This window comes from Arachis ipaensis, chromosome B09 (assembly GCF_000816755.2).
Source record: "Arachis ipaensis cultivar K30076 chromosome B09, Araip1.1, whole genome shotgun sequence".
Taxonomy (NCBI): domain Eukaryota; kingdom Viridiplantae; phylum Streptophyta; class Magnoliopsida; order Fabales; family Fabaceae; genus Arachis; species Arachis ipaensis.
Genome location: NC_029793.2, coordinates 128,297,389 through 128,311,720, shown reverse-complemented (window position 1 = coordinate 128,311,720; position 14,332 = coordinate 128,297,389). Strand labels below are relative to the sequence as shown.

Here is a 14,332-nt window from a genome sequence, read left to right as displayed (position 1 = left end):
TTTTAAGTAACTTTTAAATTTTATTAAATTATTTATAATAATTACAAAAAAGGTTTTATAATAAAAAATTTAAAACTTTATAAAAATGTTTAATTTAAAATTGTTATTAAACTTTTAGTTGTACTCGTTATAAAATGAATAATTACAATAAAAAAATTTTAAAAATTATAACCATATAAAATGAATGAACGATTTAAAAATAGACAATCTAACAATATTGAAAGTCAATTAATTTAAAAATGTAGTTTAAAACATAAATTCTTTACATAATTACATAATTACGAATTTATGATATTAAACACTTCCCAAAAAACTATTCTAATGCTTGACTTCTAAACACCAAATTATTTATTTAAATAGTTTAATTTTTATCTAATCTAATATAATAAAGTAGGTTTAAACCTTATTATTATAATTATTACTATTATTATAATATATTATATTATTATATATATATATATATATATATATTCTTTTATTGTAAATAATTTTATAAAATTTAAAAATGACTTAGAAGACGTTATGAGTATTATAAAAATTTGAAATGTAGTCATCCCTACCTCAAAGCAAATTACATATGCGATAGTAGAATTGTTTCAATATCTGAATCACGCTCAACTATTGTGTCCATATTTGTAATATCTGGTACATCTATTGGATAAATAATGGCCGAGATTTAAAAGATGGAGTGTGTAGGTGTTCGGATTAAAGTTTTTTGGTGATTGGAAAGAAAACAAACAACAACCAAGAAAGAAAAAATAAATAAGAAACTGTTTAAGAAAGGCAGTCCCGCTGAATACTATTATCAAACTCCTTCCAAGACAACGGAAGCTCCACTTGGGGAGAAAGGGTCCTCATTGTAGTATTTGCCATGATGTCTGCTACTGTGTTTGCATCTCTCCAAATCAACCGGAGATCAGCATGCCATTTCTAAGACATGATATCTCGAATTTTCAACACTAAAGAAACAATAAAACCAGAGCAATCTTGTAAATTATTGACAATAATAAAGGCCTCTACATAATCTATCTCACATATAATATCTCTTTGTCCCGAGTCCCAGGCTAAAAGAAAGCCTCTCCAAATAGCAAACAACTCTCCTTGCAGAATACTATGACTAAATGTGAAAATTTTTTAGAAGATTTTATGAGTATTATAAAAGTTTGTAACTCAATTTATGTAAATCGGTTCACTAGAAAAAATGTTTAATAACAACTTGTAAGTTAATTTATGTAACAAAGTACAACTAAAATTTTTAATAACAATTTTGAAATAGTCACCAAAAATAATAATTTTGAAATTAAACATTGTTATGACGAGTACTATGAAAATTTGTAATGTACTCGTTACTAACCTATTATACATAATAAAAAATTTTTAAACTTTATAAAATGTAATTTTTTTCATAGACTCGCATTATCGAACTAATTGAATTCGATTTAGCATTGACTCCATATAGATATAATTGTTGGTGTAATATTAAACCATTCTTCTACCTTAGCCCATGACAACAATAAAGAAGTCTCATGGCCCATAAATTCAGCCCAATAGAATTCATAAATTCATGTTTAATTTTAGCTTTTATCATCTTATCTTATCTTTATGTTACCATCTTATCTTGTCTTTGCTTTTCTCTTTCGTAAACAATACTCTATATATATCAAGGTTCAGAAAACCGGACCGGTCATCAAACCGCTCTAGTCACTGGTTTACTGGTTTACTGGTCTAACCGGTTCAACCGATGGTTCAACCGAAAAAACCGTTTAGAGTAGAATAATAAATAAATTATAAATACACATCCTAAAATATAATTATAGTCTGATATAAATCTTAAAATATCTTCAAAATTTAAAACACTACATAAAATATCATCAACCAAATATTTACATACAGTAAAGCAATCGTCCCAAAATTTGGCGTCCAGAATGATAGCACTCACAGCTCTACCAGTAGCACTCCTTCCTAATTTGTGATCAGTGAAAATTGAATCTACAACCAATTGTTGCAACTCCTTTTTACGGTCAAAGATGCTCTTCAATGTAATAAACACAGTTGCAAACTGGGTTGCACCAGGACGTACAATTTCTCTCCAACGAGGTCTTTGTCTTAGCCAAGATAAGAAAATCGTATGATTGTACACAAATACTGTGATCTTTGAAGCACGAGTTGCAAGGTTAGAAATATGCGCCATGCTGCTTATATCTTTTAAAATAAGATTAAGGCAATGAGCAGCACATGGTGACCAATAGATATTATCATATTTTCTATTGATAAGCCTACCAGCAGCAACATAATTGGCCGCATTGTCAGTCACAACATGCACAATATTATTTGGGCCAATCCATTCAATCACCTCAGAAAACAAAGTACACAAATGTAAAGCATTTTTTACCATACTGGAAGCATCTACTGATTTCACAAAGCACAAACCTTTAGAACAATACACCAAGAAATTGATTAACGTCCTTTGTCTTTGATCTGTCCAACCATCAGCCATGAGGGTACATCCAGTTTCCTTCCATGCACTCCTATAACTATCAACTAGCATTTGACTTTCTCTTTTAAGATCAGCCAACAAATGAACCCTTAACTTATCATAAGAAGGCCCCTTGTAACCAGGTCCAATACCAGCAACACCATCCAACATATCTTGGAAATATGGCGACATCACAGCATTAAATGGAATTTTACAATCCAAAAGCCACCGAGCAAATCGTTTATCAACCTCGTGTATCGCCTCTTTGTTTTGCAAAACACTCTTAATACTTGGTTGAGCTCCTGGAGTTGTTCTTGGTGCAAACATAGGAGGAATGACTTTGGCTTTTTTCTTTGGATCGCCTCCAACTCCTTGCTGATTCGAGGTACGCTGCTGTTCCTGTTCTTCTTGGATTGCCTCATCAATTGCATCCTCTACCTCATCACCACCCTCTTCACCAAAACTTACTTTTCTTTTCTTTTTGCTGGCCTGAATATCTTTCAACAAACTTTCCATCTGTTTTTCCACATCATATGGAACTTTAGGACATTTTTTCACGTCTCCGGTAATCTTTGCTAGATGTTTCTTCATCCTGTGAATTCCACCTCCATTGAAAACTTGTAGACAAAATAAACATTGATACTGTGGTTTTCCATTCACTGTTTGTAGAGCAACATATTTCCAAGCTAAATCTGTTTTTCCCCTAAGGTTCGAAGAACCTTGTGATTGACTATCGTTAGCACTACGGGAATTAGGATTAGCAGCATCATTCGAAATAGGAGTATCGGCAGGCATGTTATTATTCACAGAATCATTGTTATCAGCAGTTGCTTCTTGATTAATACTATCTTCCATAACTAAAATTAATAAAACATATATGAAATTAAAAACAGCCACAGCAATAAACATTAACAATTCTAACAATTCTAACAATTCTAAACAGCCACAGCAGAACAAATTTGAGAAATTCAGCCAGTTAACAAATATGCAAAACCGAGTCCGTTTCCAGCATTAACAAAGTACAAAACAGTAACAAATTTGAGCTACAAAACAGAAATTTGAGCAACACACAGAAATTGAACTACAAACACAAATTGAACTACAAACAGAAATTGAGCAACAGTGCAACACACAGAAATTCAGCTGCAAACCAAGTTACCAAGAAACAGAATTTGAGCTGCAAACCAAGTTACTAACAAACAGAAATTGAGCTGCAAACCAAGTTACTAACAAACAGAAATTGAGCTGCAAACCAGGTTACTAACAAAGATGTTCACAGAGGCAAAGAACAAAGATGAGCAGAGGAAGAGGAAGTCAGTTCACAGAGGCAAAGAAGTGAAGAACAAAGATGAGCAGAGACGAGTTACTCACCGCGCGACGATGAAGACGATGGGACGGGGCAGATGAAGACGAGGCAGACGGCTGGCTACTGGGCAGGGAACCAGGCGAAGAAGGAGGGTTACTTGGGCTGACGACCAGGCGACGGCGATTGGGCTGTTGACCGGTGACCGCGGCGACGAAGGAGGGGGCGGTGGCAGGCTGGGGTTCGGGCGTGGAGGGTTCAGCTTCAGTCTTCTCTCATTCTCTGTTCTCTTCTCTCACGAAGATGAACAACACACAGAATTAGGGATTCGGGGGGTGGTTGGGGTCACCGGGTCAGGGTGCTCTTCGGGTCGGGTCGGGTTAAGGGTTTCTTTTTTTTTTTTTTTTTAAATAAAAAGTTATATAATTGTATTTTAATTTTTTATTCTATTACGTACACGTTGAGGATAATTTGGAGTTAGCCAACCAGCAGCGGCGACAGACAGCGTCTTCCTTTTCTATGGCAGCAATTTTTCGGGCTTTGAAGGTCCATTTATGGTAGATGTAGAATGGGGTGGATTCAAGAGCGTCAAAATATGTGGCTAGACAGAACAATAGTGGAAGCACCTGCTAGCAAACAAAACCGTGAAAATGCTTGAAGACATCACATCAACAATAACAGAATAACGGAGGAAATCGATCAAATTTTTATGAGTACTCTTCTGGTGTAAAGATAGTCATGTGTTAAACGAGCGAATTAGTTTTTTTTGTTAGTGCCAGTTTGTTTGTTCAGCCCATGACAAAAAAAAAACAATAATAAATAAATTTAATTTACCTAATTACTTTTGATAGCAGGTTAACTTTTAAAGAGTGCTGCACTCCCTATTTTGCCTAGAGTGCACTAGCTTTCGCCTAACAATTTTTACTATTTGGGTTCGAGTTCGTACTCATTTATTTTTATTTAAAATAGTAGGTCAATTATAAAAAAATTCAATAAAACAACTTAATTTTAATTCATGTCACAAATTAATTTAGGTTGGTCTAATTGTTAATTCATTGAATATTGCAATGGATTAGTTCTTGGCTTACCCAAACCAAAGATACGGTAAAAAACCAAAACAAATTTTATATAACCAAAAGCCCAAAACAACACAAAAAATAAATACCCTTTATAAACATGTGTATATTCCAGGTGCAGCAATGAATAACACATTAACTGCTGCCTCGAGCAATTCATGCTTGCTTCACCTTCTTCGGAAACAACTACACCCTACAGCGATTTATATAGAATTATGAAAAATAAGTGTATATGAGTAACTTTTTTATAAAAGTTGTATATAGATAATTTTAGTTGTTATTTATTTTATTTAAGTAATTTGTCCATTAATTTACTTCTCTTCTTTTTTTTAATTTTTGCGTGAAAAACACCGTATTTATTATCACTAATAGAAAAACAATTTTTAACTAAAAAGCAAGCTAAGCAATTATGAAATTCAAGTTCCACTATGCCAAGCTGGTATCTTTTAACTTGTTCATCACCGCTTGTTTCAATATGAATATTTCAATTATTAATAAAACAAAAATTGCATTTTAAGAAAGAAATTCGAAAGATTTAAAATAAAATAAAATAAATAGATCAGATTATGTGAAAAATAATAAAATAAATTATGCATCGTATAAAATTTATTATTTGGAGCAACATTGGTTGATGGATCATTAGGAACATTACTAAGCTCTTTTGATGAAATTCTTTTCGAAAATAGTTCTTGAAACATATAATGAGGTAAAAAAACTTTTGCATACAGTGGATATAAATGAAAAAATTCAGTAATACTCTGAGGAATATGAAAGTCGTCTAGTATTGGATATTGATTATCTTCAAATAACTTTTCACTTGTAAAGATTAGCTCATGAGACACATCATCATAAAAAGTATCAACTTGTTCTAATAGAATGATTTTATAAAATTCTTCGTATGACCTAGGAAGTTGTGATAAATAATTTTCACTATTTTCTTGATTCTCCATGCATTGATTGCATTCCATAGTTTAAAAAAAATGTAGAAAAAACTGAGTCACTTGTATTGTTAAAGAAGGAGACAGAAGAAAAAGAAGATAAATAGTTGCAAATTATAAATTTTCTTGTGGTATGTATATATATAAAAATTTTTATCTTTAAATTGTACAAACATGGAACAAAAAATAAAGATATGATAAGATAATCATAATAAATTAAACTAAAAAGATAAAACCTTTGGTTAGAATTTATATTAATTTTATCTTAAAATTGATTCATTAAATTATTTTTTACTTCAAAATCTACTTTTATTTTAAAAGGGATATTTTGTGTGTGTGTGTGTGTTTTTTTTTTTAAATTAAAGATATGGTTTTTGATTCAACAAATGCTTTGAAAGAAGGTTTGTATCCTAATATAGGACTACCCTTATGAAGCAAATATTTATTATTATTATCAATCATAACACTAATTTAGTCATTCTATCCGCTTCATTTACAACTATTAGGATTGAATTTAATAGAAAATAATATGATTAAGGCCATGCAAATGCCCGGGTGACCTAGTAGTATAACTTTTGTGCTATGAATGTCTTTTCTTTTCTCTTTTGTGGAATGAAAATCATTTTCTTCTTCTATGAGCAAGAGATCATTCTATTACATCTTGCTTTCATTTTTCTATTTAAGGCTGTCATGGTTACATATGATTCAGAGTTCACGATAAGTAAGAACAAAAATATGATTACAAACTATTTTGATTCATGAAAAAAAGCAATAATAACATTTATAAAACAAAATTTTATTAGTGACACCATGTAAATACATTACAGTAATTCACTAATTGTATAAATACTTAACAAGTTAATTAGTGTCAAATCCTTCGTTTATAATCTAATTTGTGTCAAGCTCTTTTTATACTAACTCTCAACTCTTTCCAATGGCAACCAAATAAAATATGAAAAAGTAATCATTAATAATAGTATAAAAATTACATAAAAATATTTTGTAACTAGTTTCTATGGATCAAATGCTTTCAAAAAGTTCTTATAATTAATATATTTTAAACTAAACTTTTTGAAAAGATACATCCCTCATCCAAAGCCCCTTCGGCATAGCCATCGAGACTCTGGATAGAAACTAGCTCACCGTCCCCTTCGGCATTGCCATCAAGGCCGGAGAGCTAGGAATCAAATATTATTAATAAGAAAAATTATAAATTACAATTATATCTAGAATGTTTCTGTACACAGACAAGTCTTGTATTCCTACCTCATTGTTCCTATATTTTCATTTTTCAACTTAAATAAAAATCTTTAGTACATTTACACGTTCTTCCTCCTTTAAGCAAATCCTCCATCTATTAAAAACTTTGGATTAGGGTACAATTCCTACATTGGAAAACAATTAAAATAGTGTAACTATCATGGATAATAGAGTTTAAAATAGCCAATTCAATATTTTTTATAATAGTAGAAATTGAATTAGATTAACTAATTGAGAGTAAAGAAATGACTTACAATGATCAAATTACATCATAAATGCTTTCTCTTAACTTTTCTCCTCTAGCTAATCCCTTTTTATGTATAAAATATTTCTGAGCATGACTGGTAATTTGATGATAAATTTTTGTTTTGACATAATATTTTGAAATTCTTGACCAATTTGTACCTTCTGCTTGGTATCCTCTAACAAATAATCTACCAAAACATGATTTTTGAAATAAGTATTAACAAATTTTACACAAAAAATTTTTAAACAAAAACATAAACTATTTAATTAGTAACAATTTTTTTCTTTTTTGGTTTTCAATCCAACCAGAAATGTTATTATGTCAACCACTCAACCATTGTCAAAACAAAACAAATTTAGCAATCAACAAAACTATGCCTCATTTGCAATTACTTTAGAGCTCTTTCAAATTGCTAGTTATTGATGCACAAGTTAATATGAAAGCTTGGATTAAGAAGAAAGCAATGAAGTGAAGCAGAGTCGGTCTTACAAAAGAGAAATGTTAGACTTATATATTGTAGACAATGTACAACAAAGTAGAGATATATCTAAAACAGGAGAAGTGCTCCTATATGCTAATACTAGTTGCTTCACTTTCTTCTTTTGTGTAAACACCAATATTCAACTAGATAATAGATAAACAAATAAATAAATAAATAAGAGGAAAAAGGAAACAATATAATAATAATAAATACCTATGCTCATCTTCAGTCCACCGAGAATATTTCTTTGTATTGTTGGTGTTGGCAGATTGGTTTTGTTCCCTTGTTGCTGCCTCCATTGGTGCTGCGGCCGCGACTACCTCCGCCCTGCCATGATAGAAATAAACAAAATATTTCATAATCAATGAATTTCATATAAACAATATTTTTTTTCTCTTCCAAAAAAGAACGAAACAAATGTTGTGTCATTTATTAACACCTTGCAAATTATATAACGATAAAATAATTCCCAAAATTTGTCAGTTTAATTTTTTCTTTTCTTGATATAAGATTATTTTGTATTTAATTTTATATATATAATATTTTTACTAAAAATATGAGTACTAATAGTACAAGAATATTAAAAATCTCTAAAATAAGGAGTACACAAAATACTAAAAATTTATAATAATAAAAGAATTTATATAAAATGCAATTTGGGACTTTCACGTAGCCTTTTATATTAGAATTCGTTTATTAAAGTAAATTATCCTAAAACTTGTAAGAAAAAAGAAATATAGAATAAGTAATTAAAAAGAAAAAAAAGAAAGAAAGAAAGAGGAGGAGAGAATGAAAATATGTATCGGCTAAAAATAAATAAAGAAAAAAAAAAGAGAATGAAAATATGTAGAGTACATACCTGTGATGATGATGATAAGTGTTATAAGGCGGTGGTGGTGGGGTTGTTGTTGTTGCATTGATGATGGAGATGGAGACAGGGTTGTGTTCCAATGTGGTGGTAGGAGCAGCCATTGTCATAGTCATGTTCTCAGATGCAGCAGCATTCAGAGGAGTGTTTGCAGTATAACCGTTATGGATGACATTGATGTCCTTCATCAGCTTCTTGAAGCGTTCTTGCAGTTGCGCCGGGGTCTTTCCAGGGAAACGAGCAGCGATGTTGTGTTGAGCATACTGAAAACAATTGGCAATAACTGACTCAAAGGCTTTGTTCTCCTCCCAAGTCCAGACCTGAGGTTGCGTAGGTTGGAGCTGAAGCTGAGACTCAGGTGGTTGATAACCACACACGTCAGCAAGAAACTGCTGAAACTGCTGAGGATGAGGGTGGGACTGAGGCTGAGGCTGAGGCTGAGACCAAGGTGGTTGATAACCACACATGTCAGTGAGAAACTGCTGAGGCTGAGGCTGAGACTCAGGTGGTTGATAACCACACACGTCAGCAAGAAACTGCTGAGGCTGAGGGTGAGGGTGAGAGTGAGCTTCTGTCAAACACTCAGCAACAACCATATCGAACTGAGGGTGAGACTGATGTGGTTGATAACCACACGTGTCACTGAAAAACTGAGCTACTGTAATCTCCCCTACATCCGGCTGCGGCTTGGGCTGGGGCTGAGACTGAGGCGGAGGCTGTAGCTGAGGTGGTTGATTGCCACCCACGTCAATGGCACACTGCTCTACCATATTCCTTCTATCCGCATCCAAGTCTATCATATCCCAAGGATCTATCATATCCAAAGGATCCATCATTGAGAAAGTACCTAGTTCCTCTTCACTCATTCTTGGCTTCTTGCTTCTTCTTCTTCTTCTTCTTCTTCTTCTTATTATTAGCTTCTTGCTTGGTTTCCTATTTTTAGATATAGCATTTATATAAGCTTCGGATAGAGTGTGTCACTTTAAATTAAATTATGGAAAAAATAGAAAGTTTTCGTTTTCAAATCCTGTTTCATTTTTGAATTCTATTTTATTTTCCAAATCCTATTCTAGGATGGACCGACGTAATGAAGATACTGAAAGTTATCTATAAACAATAAAAGAAACAGAGTATTTATAAACAAACTGATTCAAAATTAAAAATTAAAAACAAAAGAGTTGACTAGACAAAATTTGTTTAAATAGACTAAACTTTTATTTTAAATAACCATGTATCATTAATCCAACCGTTTAAACTTTAAACTCATTGTATATGGAAAGTGGTGTAAATGTAGAGGGAAAAAAATAAAAATAACTACTCTTTTGTTACTCTTTTAATAGTATATTTTTTTTCACTTTTAACCTTTTTTAATTTTAACCGTAATTTTTATTCTAAATTGAAAAATTCATAGGTTCATTGGAATTTTTAATTTAAGATCAGGATTAAAATAAATAAGATTTAAGAAGCTGGCCCACAAGTGCCTTGAATTTTCCATTCATTACTTCTTCCATTGCTCTCTGTTTTTCCTCTTTGAACCTATTGCATCCACTTACTTCATCCTTGGAACTGGATCACCCCAGTTATCCTCGTCTTCATCTTCATCATTAGGAAGAGAATATTCCATCTCTTCAGGAGAGGATGCGTCCTCATTGTCATTACTGCTTTCTTGGGAATTGTTTTCCATCCCTTTTTGCAATTCCCCATTCGACTCATCCTAATAGAAAAAACAAAATAAGTATTTGAGAATAGTTAAGCTTAGCATTATACTCACACCACTGTGTGCACTTTTTATACCTGTCGAATGAGTTCACATCAACAGAAAAATCACCTGAAAGATCACATATTGAAGAAAGACTGGGTTACACAAATATCTCTTGGAAATATAAGATTTAAAAAAATAAAGACAGCAGCATAGAAATTTACTTGACAAGGATGAAGTTGGACTAATGTGTGGAGTCGCAAAAGGACTTGTACCATTCAATTTCATATTTTCGCGCTCTAGCTTTGTGGGAACTTTACTATTCAACTTCAAACTACTCTCATCATCCTGTTTCTTCTCATCCACATTTGATCCCATCAAACCAGCACCACAATAATGGCACATACTACACATTCAATAATAAAGCGAAAAGCTTGATTCCTGCTCTGACACAAGAAATAAACTACGTCTTAGTATTGAATTACTTTCAAGACTAAATATCCTTCATTCAACTAATTCATGAAAAAAACCAATAAAATTCATCTATTCCTATTTCATTAAAATGTCCTAAGTTCAATTCCAGTTTGCTTCCCTTCTGAATAATTTAATACTTATCAAATACTATCTATTAAAATGTCGGCATAAAAGAGTTCCGTGTAAAGAATGAAATAGTAAAACACAGATGCTCATTAATCAAGAATAATAATAGAATCAAACAATTGCTTTATCATGCTAATTCTTTCATAGAATACAAAAATAACAAGTGCTACCAGTGCTGTGCTTTTTCAAGGTTTAACAACATTTTTACAACGAGAGAAGGGGATACAAGAAATATAATATGATACCTTTCATAGACCAAACACAAAAGAAACATTCAATCAAGAGGAGCTCCAAACAAAATGAAAAGGCTTTTATTTGGTATTATTTAGTAGATTGATGCAACAGATATAGAAAAGATACAGAACAAATCTGCATCAAGTTGAATCAAACAAAGCTAGGGGATCAGAAAACTTAGTCTCCACCAATGGGTAATTTCTTGGGGGTTGTCAATCTCCAAACAAAAATCCAACAAGAGATACAAGATCAAAAGAATGAGTACAAATAACAGGACTAAATCAAATATTAGACCAAGTGCTACAACTGCAGATTCAAGTATTATGTAACAAAAAGGCCAAAACCAAAGTGGAAAAGTGACTTCAGATGCACATTCTGTCATGCAGGCAACATAACAAAAACCCCAGAATTCAGAATCCGTGATTTTGAATTAGAACTATGAAACAGCAAACACTCTCAACAGCTCTTGACATGGATCAGAGCTGAACGAAGAGGGGAAAGAAATTCCAGAAATTATACATTAACAAAGAAAGAAAAAATAAATTGATAAACCCGCACAAAACTGATCCACAAAAATCAGATGAAGCACCCAATCAAGTCTTCAGTTTTCCAGGTAGAAAATCAAATAAGACCTTCAACATCTTTCCATCTTAGACCAAGATTCATCCAGAAAAGTGCCATTTTCAGCTCCAATAAAGGTTTAAAACAATAAATCATAACTTGAAATTTACAAAAAGAAGAAAAAATGACAAGAAATGTAGACCTTACCGTCAAAGCAAAACCAAGAACAAATACATGGATGTGACCCCAAATCAATCTCAGCTCCCAAGCAAAACGGGTAAAAACCCTCTTCAGGAAAGGGAAAAAAAAAGTCCACTGTTTTCTCAAATAAGCAAAGAATTCGGTGTACGAAGAGTTGCACAAAACCAGCCCAACTATAAAAAGTTCGAAACTTTTCGGAGGAAACTAAAATGGGTAAGCATCAGAAAGGCGATATCCGAAGAATAGAAGATTAAATCGTTTAAATTGTCATATTTGTATCGTTTATAAAAGTGATTCAATATTATCCTACTATTAATTATACTAACAAATCAGATTATATTTTTTAATTATTCTCACTTGAATGTATTCATTCTCAATTAGGTCTCATTTGGATGTGTTCGATTTTAATATTATACCCACTATTTGTGTTTAGATTCAATTATGTTCCTAGAAAAGTGAATTATGTAAATGTTGTATGAATTAGTTTCAACATTTGATGGGCTATTTTTCGGAGTAGATCATCGATTCTATCCTAGACATTTGTATTCTAACTTCAAGAAGAGATTTTTAAAACTCAAACTAAAGCGCTCATGATGTGTAATTGACGGCAGGATAACATTAAATCACTTTTACAAACGTTAAAGATACAAATAAGACGATTTAAACGTTAGGGATACAAATAAGATTTACTCCAAACGTTGGGGACAAAAACAATACTTTACTCTAAATTCATACGTACCGATACGTTTAAAATATGGACAAATAGTAATAAACCATGTGGCATTTTTTTCCACATCAGCATTTAATTTTTTCTTTTTTAAATATATATTATATCACCACTTTTACTAATATACCCCTTTAATTAAATAAAAATAAAAATATATTTTTTATTTAATTTTATAAAAAGTCTTAAACATCCTTACTTTATTTGATTAGACAAAAATACCCTTGTAAATTAATCAAATTTTAGAATTCAATTAATCCTAATTTATAGTTTCAAATAATTTAAACAACCAAACAAAAACATATTAAAAAAACCAAAAATTAATCTTTCTTCATCTTCTCCAATTCCCCTAATCATTAGTGTCCTCCTCTAAAGCAAAGCAAAACATATCAAAAAAATAAAAAATCAATCTATTCTTCATCTTCTCCTAATATCATTCGTGCTCCCCTCCCCTCTGAAGTACACCAAAACGGCAAAACCCTAGCAATAATTGACTGCATTGATCTCGGTAACTAGCTATCCACGGAATTTAAAGAACATAAAGGAGAAGGAAGGCTAAACCACTCAACTGGGCAAACAGTGTGTCTTTCTCCTCTATGGAAGTTCTTTGAATGCCCCTTCGCCCTCCATCGTCGAGCCCCTTCGCCCTCCATCGTCGAGCCTCATCCAGCCGTCGTCGTCCAGCGCCTCTCCCTTTCTGGTAGCCACCGCGTCTTCCTCCACTCCTCCCTGCACTCTGCCACTATCTGTCTGCATCATCAAGAATGGAGCCTCTGACTCAGGTTGGTTCTTGATTTTTTTTGTTTGATTTTTCACTGCTTCTATTTGTTTTTCTGTTCTGTTCTTGAGTTAATTCTGGTTTGTTCCTAAGTATTGTAGTACTTGATTGTAGTTATGATTTTTAAATTTTTTTATTCTTGGTTGGCATATTTTCTGCAGTTCTCTAGTATTCTCTTGGTTGCTATTCTTGATTCTTGATTTTTGTTATAATTTTTTAATGCTTTTATTTTTTCCTGTTCTGTACTTGAGTTGATTCTGTTCTTTGATTTTTTATTCTTGATTTTTCACTGCATCTATTATGATTCACCATAGCACGCTATTTGATGTTATCTCATATACGACTGTTTCATTTATATCATAACTAGTAATACAACTCTAAATCTTTGAAGTTTGGCTAATTATAATTCATAGAGCATGTTACAAATCATTTTTATAAAACTCAGAAGAAAATTGAAAAGCTGCATGCCTATTGAAAGTTGAAACCAAATTAATAGTACTGTTTTAACTCTTTCCTAGTAGTCAATAGCAGAAATAGGCATTTGGTTTAAATATGCATGTAATGTTACAAAGAATTTGATCCTTGTTACTTATCTAGCTTAAATATGTATTATTTTTACCTTCTTGACTAAACAGATTTTTGTCTCTCTTAATGACTTTTAGTTTATCACTGTAAAATTGATGAGCAAACCAGAGAGTTTTAAGGAATTAAGACAGCGATGAAAGAAGGAAATACTTGCTATTTAATTCTTTGTTGATTGTCATTATCAATCTTATATTTGGTTTAATATTTCTTCAATGGCATGGAGCTAATGTTATTTTTTGTGCCTTAAAATACTAGTGAAGTCACTATCATAGTACTAAATATGCTTCAGGGATTTGGCCAA

The 14,332-nt window shown here is 32.0% G+C and overlaps 3 protein-coding genes across 11 annotated transcripts; all 3 read right to left on the bottom strand.

Annotated features, from left to right (window-relative positions):
- LOC107616000 lies at positions 1,301-3,331 on the bottom strand. Its single transcript, XM_016318010.1, has 2 exons — positions 1,892-3,331; positions 1,301-1,354 (listed from the first exon to the last, which is right to left on the bottom strand). The coding sequence occupies exons 1-2, from the start codon at positions 3,329-3,331 to the stop codon at positions 1,301-1,303; spliced, it is 1,494 nt and encodes a 497-aa protein (XP_016173496.1).
- On the bottom strand, positions 6,746-9,927 carry LOC107619716. Of its 2 annotated transcripts, XM_021110356.1 has the most exons (4): positions 8,641-9,927; positions 7,995-8,108; positions 7,308-7,487; positions 6,746-7,178 (listed from the first exon to the last, which is right to left on the bottom strand). In XM_021110356.1, exons 1-3 carry the CDS (start codon positions 9,513-9,515, stop codon positions 7,313-7,315), a joined length of 1,164 nt encoding a protein of 387 aa, XP_020966015.1. In that variant the 5' UTR covers positions 9,516-9,927; the 3' UTR covers positions 6,746-7,178; positions 7,308-7,312. The 2 variants fall into 2 exon arrangements, with proteins under 2 accessions (XP_020966015.1, XP_016177498.1); XM_016322012.2 differs by lacking the exon at positions 7,308-7,487 and having other exon boundaries at positions 8,641-9,921.
- Positions 10,136-12,197, bottom strand: LOC107616706. 8 transcript variants are annotated; one of them, XM_016318649.2, is made up of 4 exons: positions 11,951-12,197; positions 10,573-10,794; positions 10,444-10,477; positions 10,136-10,363 (listed from the first exon to the last, which is right to left on the bottom strand). In XM_016318649.2, the coding sequence occupies exons 2-4, from the start codon at positions 10,760-10,762 to the stop codon at positions 10,204-10,206; spliced, it is 384 nt and encodes a 127-aa protein (XP_016174135.1). In that variant the 5' UTR covers positions 10,763-10,794; positions 11,951-12,197; the 3' UTR covers positions 10,136-10,203. The 8 variants fall into 8 exon arrangements, with proteins under 8 accessions (XP_016174135.1, XP_016174137.1, XP_016174134.1 ...); XM_016318651.2 differs by having other exon boundaries at positions 10,624-10,794; XM_016318648.2 differs by having other exon boundaries at positions 10,573-10,789.

What these genes read in the sequence shown, in the direction of transcription:
- LOC107616000 (XM_016318010.1), bottom strand. Translation starts at nt 3,331, where the DNA reads ATGGAAGATAGTATTAATCAAGAAGCAACTGCTGATAACAATGATTCT. An exon ending in TTTGGGACGATTGCTTTACT is followed by an intron (nt 1,355 to 1,891) that starts GTATGTAAATAT and finishes TATGTATAATAG; the next exon opens with GTTAGTAACGAGTACATTAC.
- LOC107619716 (XM_021110356.1), bottom strand. Translation starts at nt 9,515, where the DNA reads ATGAGTGAAGAGGAACTAGGTACTTTCTCAATGATGGATCCTTTGGAT. An exon ending in ACTTATCATCATCATCACAG is followed by an intron (nt 8,109 to 8,640) that starts GTATGTACTCTA and finishes CTATCATGGCAG; the next exon opens with GGCGGAGGTAGTCGCGGCCG. An exon ending in TGGACTGAAGATGAGCATAG is followed by an intron (nt 7,488 to 7,994) that starts GTATTTATTATT and finishes ATGTTTTGGTAG; the next exon opens with ATTATTTGTTAGAGGATACC.
- LOC107616706 (XM_016318649.2), bottom strand. Translation starts at nt 10,762, where the DNA reads ATGTGTAGTATGTGCCATTATTGTGGTGCTGGTTTGATGGGATCAAAT. An exon ending in TCCAACTTCATCCTTGTCAA is followed by an intron (nt 10,478 to 10,572) that starts GTAAATTTCTAT and finishes GTGATCTTTCAG; the next exon opens with GTGATTTTTCTGTTGATGTG. An exon ending in GATGTGAACTCATTCGACAG is followed by an intron (nt 10,364 to 10,443) that starts GTATAAAAAGTG and finishes TTTTTCTATTAG; the next exon opens with GATGAGTCGAATGGGGAATT.